Source organism: Nematolebias whitei, chromosome 16 (genome assembly GCF_014905685.2).
Source record: "Nematolebias whitei isolate Nwh7 chromosome 16, NemWhi1, whole genome shotgun sequence".
In the NCBI taxonomy this organism is placed as follows: Eukaryota; Metazoa; Chordata; class Actinopteri; order Cyprinodontiformes; family Rivulidae; genus Nematolebias; species Nematolebias whitei.
In genome coordinates this window covers 94,677-103,381 of record NC_056513.1, presented here as the reverse complement: position 1 = coordinate 103,381, position 8,705 = coordinate 94,677, and the positions used below count along the sequence as shown (strand labels likewise).

The window sequence follows — 8,705 nt, the reverse complement described above, 5'->3', positions numbered from 1 at the left end:
CCCCCCCCCCCCTCCCCACCCACACCCGAGAACTTCTGTGCAGGCTTATCAGAACTACCGGCTGACCAACATCTTATAAAGACTATGGCCTATTTGGAAGTGCTTCATGGACAAATCTCACCATCTTGATGTCAAATGCATATGTAAAATGTCTATAAATGTGCTTGCTGATAGTTTTTTGATGTCTCAATTAGTGTCCTGATAGGACAAGATGTGATGAGATATTTTTTGTACTACCATTATCCATCCTCATGACCTTTTCCTGTCTAAAAAGTATTCTTCACCAATTGCTGTTGCCGAGATCTGATGCTTTTCCCCTCCCCTCCCTCTCCGCTTTGCTTTGCTGCTCTGTCTCTCTGTGAAACTGCTTCTGAGCCTCTCTTGCATATCTTCTGAACCATAATTATGGACTTGATTTGATCAGTTGGTCCCTCAACACAATTGATAACATTTCTTCAAAGAGAAGACGGGCGTTAGGCGAGCCGATTTGCCCTGTTGGCATGCACGCAGCTGGATATCTCATCGACTTGGAAGACTTGATGTGTCTCTCTGCTGCCATTTGTGGATTTTAAGGACACATATTTAATTGGATTTATGATACAGTAACTTTTTTTGACTGTCCAGAGGACCGGATTGAACTTTTTTGGATACAGTAACTTGCTTTTTGGATTCAGCTGGTTTCTGGTTTTATCAACGATCAATTAAGTTGTCGGCAACAAATTTGGACCCGATCATGTTGCTTGCCTTTATGATGGCTGGTTCGTGCCTCGAGTACCCAGACTCAAATGCCTTGGGCAGAATGGATCAGATCTCAGGGATTTTACTCAGTCACATTCCATCGGTGTGGCCATGTAATTTTGATATTTCGGAACTGAGTGGACCAACACAGACTCAAGGTAGATGTCATTAAGTTCTGCCTGTCTCCAAAACAACTGTGTTTATCTGAATTTGGTTCCCTTGGCTGGCCTTGAAGGCCATCTTATTTGAATTCGCGTGGAGAACATGTGATCTGATGCTCACCACCCTCTCACTGAGGAATTTCCAACTGATAACCAGAAGAAACCAGCTAACTAAACATTGCGTCATCATTTCAGGACTCTTGGATTCTCATAGATGTTATCCTTGGCCATTCCTCAACATACCTCGAGAATGTTTACAGATCTCACTGGAGGACACTGGCTGATTATTCCATCCTTATCAGAACTCTAACAGTGCCTTCGCGAGTGTCTATGGACATTGCTCACCACTCTCATCGTCTCCCCCCTCTGCAGAATGTCTTCATCACTATGTACTTGTTTGTGCATGGTGTTTTTTAATATCAAAGTTTTTCTTCTCAGGCCAGAAGAAAAAGCCTGATAGGTTTTTTTCACCTCCAATTCATACATGTCTCCAGTTTCACTACTTTTTTCTGTCTAAACAGATCTCACTTGTAAATGAGTCTTCTAGGCTCAATGTGACTTATCTGTCTAAATAAAGATTGAATGAATGAAAAATTCTGATGAAGGATAAGACTCCACGCTCTTGTAGCAGCAGCAACTTGCACTCTGCCCATCTTTCAGACAACTGTACTAACATAATCTCACTGTGTCTCAGTACAATGATAATAAAGCTTATTCTGATTCTAAATGTTTCTGTTCAGTGCCCTGAATCCATGTTGCTGATCTTATGCTGCTGATTAATTTCACGCTGCTGTATTCATTCATACTCATCTGCTCACAGAGACTCATATTCATGCTGCTGTTGCTCGGTGTATTGTTTTTGTTTTACTAGTGCTTGGTGTCCCCTCCCTGGGCTGCCACCTTACCGTGGTGGAGGGGTTTGAGTGTCCCAATGATCCTAGGAGCTATGTTGTCAGGGGCTTTATGCCCCTAGTAGGGTCACCCATGGCAGACAGGTCCTAGGTGAGGGACCAGACAAAGTGCAGCCCAAAGACCCCAATGACGACACAAATAAATGGACCTAGTGTTCCCTTGCCCGGACGTGGGTCACCGGGGCCCCACTCTGGAGCCAGGCCTGGAGGTGGGGCACGCGGGTGAGTGCCTGGTGGCCGGGCTTTTACCCATGGAGCTCGGCCGGGCACAGCCCGAAGAGGAGACGTGGGTCCCCCTTCCCATGGGCTCACCAACTGTGGGAGGGGCCAAAGGGGTCGGGTGCAATGTGGGATGGGTGGTGGCCGAGGGCGGGGACCCTGGCGGTCTGATCCTCGGCTACAGAAGCTGGCTATTGGGACGTGGAATGTCACCTCACTGGTGGGGAAGGAGCCTGAGCTGGTGTGTGAGGCTGAGAGGTTCCGGCTAGAAATAGTCGAACTCACCTCTATGCATGGCTCAGGCTCTGGAACCAGTTTCCTTGAGAGGGGCTGGACACTCTTCCACTCTGGAGTTGCCCCTCGTGAGAGGCGCCGAGCAGGCGTGGGCGTACTTATTGCCCCCCAACTTGGTGCCTGTGTATTGGGGTTCGCCCCAGTGAATGAGAGGGTGGCCTCCCTCCGCCTACGTGTGGGGGGACGGGTTCTGACTGTGCTTATGCGCCAAATGGCAGTTCAGATTATCCACCCTTTCTGGAGTCCTTGGAGGGGGTACTGGAAAGTGCACCTCCTGGGGACTCCCTTGTTCTGCTGGGGGGACTTCAATGCTCATGTGGGCAATGACAGTGAGACCTGGAGGGGTGTGGTTGGGAGGAACGGCCCCCCTGATCTGAACCAGAGTGGTGTTCTGTTTTTGGACTTCTGTGCTCGTCATGGATTGTCGATAACGAACACCTTGTTCAAGCATAAGGTGTCCATATGTGCTCTTGGCACCAGGACACCTTAGGCCGCATTTCGATGATCGACTTTGTCATCATCTCATCTGATCTGCAGCCACATGTCTTGGACACTCGTGTGAAGAGAGGGGCGGAGCTGTCAACTGATCACTACCTGGTGGTGAGTTGGCTCCGATGGTGGGGGAGGATGCCGGTCAGACCTGGCAGACCCAAACGTATTGCGAGGGTTTGCTCGGAACGTCTGGCAGAGTCTCCTGTGAGACGGAGTTTCAACTCCCATCTCCGGGAGAACTTTGAACATGTTCCGAGGGAGGTGGGGGACATTGACTCTGAGTGGACCATGTTTCGTGCCTCTATTGTCGAGGCGGCTTACCAGAGCTGCGGCCGCAAGGTTGTCGGTGCCTGTTGCGGCGGCAACCCTCGAACCCGATGGTGGACACCGTCGGTGAGGGATGCTGTCAGGCTGAAGAAAGAGTCCTATCGGGCCTTTTTGGCCTGTGGGACCCCGGAAGCAGCTGATGGGTACCGGCAGTCCAAGCGACATGCGGCTCGGGTGGTTGCTGAGGCAAAAACTCGGGCATGGGAGGAGTTCGGAGAGGCCATGGAGAACGACTTCTGCACGGCTTCGAGATGATTCTGGTCCACCATCCGGCATCTCGGGGGGGGAAAGCGGTACGCCACCAACACTGTTTATAGTGGGAGTGGTGTGCTGCTGACCTCAACTCAGGATGTTGTGGGTCGGTGGGCGGAATACTTTGAAGACCTCCTCAATCCCACCGGCACGTCTTCCACTGAGGAAGCGGAGCCTGGGGACTCTGGGTCAGGCCCTCCAATCTCTGGTGCTGAGGTCACCGAGGTGGTTAAAAAGCTCCTCGGTGGCAGGGCCCCAGGGGTGGATGAGATTCGCCCAGAGTTCCTTAAGGCTCTGGATGTTGTAGGGTTGTGTTGGCTTACGCGACTCTGCAATATTGCGTGGACATCGGGGGAAGTTCCCCTGGATTGGCAGACCGGGGTGGTGGTCCCCCTATTCAAGAAGGGGGACCGTAGAGTGTGTTCCAACTACAGGGGAATCACGCTCTTAAGCCTCTCTGGTAAGGTCTATTCGGGGGTTCTGGAGAGGAGGGTCCGTCGGATAGTCGAACCTCGGATTCAGGAGGAGCAGTGCGGTTTTCGTCCTGGCCGTGGAACACTGGACCAGCGCTACACTCTCAGCAGGGACCTGGAGGGTGCGTGGGAGTTTGCCCAACCAGTCTACATGTTCTTTGTGGACTTGGAGAAGGCGTTCGACCGTGTCCCTTGGGGGGCCCTGTGGGGGGCCCTGTAGGGGATACTCTGGGAGTATGGGGTACCGGGCCCTTTGATAGGGGCTGTTAGGTCCCTGTATGACCGGTGTCAGAGCCTGGTCCGCATCACCGGCAGTAAGTCGGGCTTGTTCCCGGTGAGAGTTGGACTCCGCCAAGGTTGCCCTTTGTCATCGATTCTGTTCATAACTTTTATGGACAGAATTTCTAGGCGCAGCCAAGGTGTTTTATTTATTTATGCATATATAGATTTTTTTTTTCCACAAACACCTCCTTTCTCCGTGTGACACTAGGGGTCTGGGATGGAGGGGGGGCCGCATTGTTGGAGTCTGGGCTGTGGGTGGGCTTTGGGCCTTGGGGGCGGTCAGTGATGGGGCCGGTGCTTCGGTTCCTCCTGGGCTGTTCCGATTCTTTTAATCTAGGTTCCTGGTTGCGATGGCCGGCACTTTGACCGGGGTGGCTGCCGGCTTTCAGCGGGGGGTCGGCTATGGTAGTGTACGTGTGGTCATTGGTGGTGTAGGGCAGCGGTTGGGGGCGTGGCTTCGCCTCATCAGGGCACTGGCTGGTCTTCCTGTGTGGCATTTGCGGTGGGGGTGCTGTGTGTGTGGGGTGGTGCATAGATGGTGTGCTGGGGCGTCTCCGGGCCTATGGTACGGGGCTCTTGATGTGAGGGCTGGCCCTCCTCAGCTGCGGCTCCCTTCTGCTCTGCCCCTTGGGCTGGGGCTGGCCTGTGGTCGCTGTCAGGTAGATGGTGCATGCGGTCGGCCCGAATCTGTGTGTGCCTGTTGGTTGCTCAGGTTGGGTTTTTGGTGGTCCCCCCTCTCTTGGATCAATTTGGGCCCCACCTTTGGTGTGGGGCCCACTCCCCCCGGTCGTGCCCCCCTTTGGCCGGGGACCCCCTTGCCGCCGGTGCATTGGTGGCTCTCGGTGTCTGGGCTGGGTGGTGAGGTGCACGTCGGTCCGCACTGGTTGCTGCCTGGCGGGGCCTGGGTGCCCTGGCTCTGTCGGGGCTCTGCCAGGGGGTGGTATGGCCTTGGGGCTTGGGGCTCGGTGTCCATGGCCGGATCTACTTGGGTGGGGCATGGGTCGCCGGCCGGACCTGTGGGCTAGTTGCTGCAGCTTCCTGGAGGCTCTGCATTGTGGTGGCTGGGGTCACCCGGTTCTTTCCTCTGCTCCTGTCTGGGGGGGTGAGGTTCTCCCTGTTGGGAGACTCCTGGGGCTCCGGGCCTGTGGGCCGCTGTGTGTCTGTGGCTCCGGTCCTCCCTATGTTGCCATTGTGTCCTGGGGAGGCGGGTCTGTGGGCCCCCGCGTCCACTATTGGGCATTCTTTTGGAGAAATCTGGTGGTGGCGGGCGTGCTTGCGTGGGTGTTTGAATTCAGGTGCTTTGACAGATGCACGCTAGGTTGGGTAGTGGTGGAAGCTAGATGATTCCTTGTGTGATATCGAATGTTTCATGGTGATATTGTGGGTGGCATTGTGCTGTGAATGTTGTTTTGTCGTGGTGGTCTCTCGATTTATCTATTTCTCTTTTATTATTTATTTACTCTTCCTTCTTCTCTTTCTTTAAAAAAAGAAAAAAAATTGAGCGATGATGATAATTTCATTGAAACACTTCACAATGTTTCTACACTTAAACTGAGCTCAAGAGAGAGAAAAAAAAAAAAAGAATTTCTAGGCGCAGCCAAGGTGTTGAGGGGATCCGTTTTGGTGGCCTTAGGACTGCGTCTCTGCTTTTTGCAGATGATGTGGTCTTATTGGCTTCATCAGATCGTGATCTACAGCTTTCGCTGGAGCGGTTCGCAGCCGAATGCGACGCGGCCGGGTTGAAGATCAGTTCCTCCAAATCCGAGGCCATGGTCTTGAGCCGTGAATTCTGGATTGTCTACAAATTTGTGTGGATGTGTTGAAGAGTCGACAGCGCTCAGACTGAATGTAGGAAGCTGCAACAAGGAGTTGGAGCAGCTGTTATCAGGACTGTGATCTTCCTGGCAGCAATCATGAATGGTGGGAATAATCTGGAGAAGCTGTGAGCTCGACTTTTGGAGTAAAGGATCAAGTAGGCTGTTTTGGATTTCCATCCGAGGATATGTACCAGCAAGACTTTAAAAGGCAGAAACAACAATTCACAAGTTCTGCCAGACCCAAATTGTGGCCTTGATGCCGGACTTATCTCAACTCCTCCTGGAATGTTTTGGAAACAACAAAGATGCTTTGACTGTTTCTTCACCCCTCCCTTCCCCAAGGCCGTGGACATGTAACAGAACCTCAACCGAGCTGAAGATGAATGTCACCTCTTATCTGGACAATGACTGAGGGGGGGCTCTGGACTATGCTACGACTTTCCCTTAAAAATTCAATGTTTTCACCGGCCTATATGTAAATGTATAATGTCTGTTTATGTTGCTTTGCTGTGGTAGGTTTTTTTGCTGCCTCAAATTGTGCCCTGTCTAGGACACGGTGTGAGAGATCTTATTTTTTATACCGTCTCTCCTCAGGTTTTCTTTCCTTTTCTGATCTAAGCAAAATATTATTCTGAATAAGAATAAAAGGGCTGCGCTAATTATTTATAGCCGCAGCTTCATGCACTCTGCCCATTTTCAGACGACTGTACGTACATATTCGCATTGTATCTCGGTGCAATGCCAATAAAGTTTATTCTGATTCTGATTCTCATACTTGTGGAGTCTTGTCTCGCTCACTGGTTTTCATACTATCTGGGTTCCTCGAGTTCTGACAATGTTAAGTAAAACAATGACATCCTCCATTTTGGCTCTGTATCTTTTCAGGGTCTTTTTCTTCTAATACGTTTAGTGGTGGCTAGTAAATAGCTTAAGAGACATTACTGCCACTAGCTGGTAAAGTGAGTTGGATTCTGGACCCCGCCTACAGAAACGGTCCAGAAGTGCATACGGAAATGCGCATGTAACGAACTGATCTGAGCTGAACCAAGCTGACCTGAGCTGAACCAAGCTGACCTGATCCGAGCCGTCACTGTGGAAAAGGGGCATAAGACCCGGTTTAAAATTCTGTGTGACCTATCCTTTCAGGCCATAGCCCCCAGGCTGTGGAATGCCCTGCCCCTGTCTCTTCTTGTGGCTGTCTTTGTTGATTCCTTTTAAAAAGCAGCTTAAGACATTTTTATTCAGACAAGATTTTAGTTGTGTTCTACTTGTTGTTTTTATCAGCTGTTCTTACCAGCTGTTCTTACTGTTTTTATCAGCCATTCTTTATGGTTTTTATCAACTGTTCTTATTGTTTTTGTTTTATTTTAACCCTGTAGTTTGTATTTCTGTAAAGCACTTTATGATTATATCTATGACGAGTGCTATATAAATAAAGTTTACTTACTTACTTCATTACAACTGTCGCAACACAGTTCAACAAAAAAAAATCTGTAGGTAAACAAAACTATCCTGTATTTATGAAGAGGGTCACCTTTTGATGACTCGTCTTCTATTGGTTGCTTGAAGGCTGTGATGTCATTAAATGTACAGAGAAATAGGACAACTTTATCCTGTTCATTCCTGATAGGAGCAATCTTTACAAAAAACCAGACTGGCATCTCTGCAACACAAACAAAATGTAAATCAGCATGTTTCCATAATTTTTTTTTCATAAAAGAACAAAGTCTATTAATTTCACATGCTTAAGTTAATTCCAAGTTGCCAAAAATATGGGAAATATGGGAAAACTGGTACTTGATTTAGGTTTTTAGGGCTTCAGGTTATAAAAAAATTTTTTTTAATGCAGGCAACACATTTGAAGTACTTACTATTTTTCTTGTACATCAGAATCTCAAAAGATTTCATTTCGTAGTTCTCAAAAGTTTGTCGAACTTTCTCACTAGTCTCCTTGTCTGTCAGTTCTCCATACATAAAGCTGAAAAAAAATTATTGCAGAATTGATAGTCACATACTTATTCAAAGATCATAAAACTGTTAAGTTTTTTATTGGGTGTTGCATTGTTTAATGGCAAGTGCACGTTGCAGTACTTTGTACTTGACCTGTTATGTTGTTGCTGCTGGTCTGAGATACTGCCCCCTCCCCCCTCCCCTTTTGTAAATTAGTCCTTGAGTCTCAATTAGACTAACTTATATAAATAAAGGTTGAATTGAATTCAGCAACTTTGTGTTTGAGTACACAGTTGTACCTGCAGGTGCTGCTCTTCTGCATGACCTCTGCTCGATGGTAACCAGATAGCTTGCAGAAACCATCATTGCTGTAGACAACTGGCCAATCAACAATCTGAGCATTCCCCAGCACAAAATTTGAATCTGACAATACAAAAAAAGAAAGTGGATTTTAAACAGACATTTAATAATCAAGTTAGTACTCAATGGTTATGTGAAAACTCTGGTTGGACAAACAGCTAAAACCAAACAGGTCGCTTTATTCACTTAAATGTATTTAAATTATGTAGCACCGATTCAAAACAAGCGTTTTAGAGCACTAAACAAAGAAGTAACGATTCCATATAATAAACCCAATATAACTATAGTCGGTTCAAATCAATCATATTATAAAACAGTAAAATTAGCATATTACAGAGTGCCACTTAGTAAAAGAACGTTGTGTGGCTAAGGAAGCCTGGCAACTGGATAAAAACCTCACGTTAAGATATACACTATCCTGGGTATATA

At 48.4% G+C, this 8,705-nt stretch overlaps 1 protein-coding gene across 1 annotated transcript in view; it reads right to left on the bottom strand.

The window, feature by feature from the left end:
• Window positions 1-8,705, bottom strand: part of LOC119422987 (potassium voltage-gated channel subfamily H member 1-like) — a 69,235-nt gene that overhangs the window by 52,777 nt on the left and 7,753 nt on the right. Inside the window, exons 2-4 of the mRNA XM_037690398.1 lie at window positions 8,216-8,339; window positions 7,838-7,944; window positions 7,501-7,629 (exon numbers count right to left, since the gene is read on the bottom strand). Coding sequence (XP_037546326.1) covers window positions 7,501-7,629; window positions 7,838-7,944; window positions 8,216-8,339 — 360 coding nt within the window. The remainder of the gene's footprint in view (window positions 1-7,500; window positions 7,630-7,837; window positions 7,945-8,215; window positions 8,340-8,705) is intronic.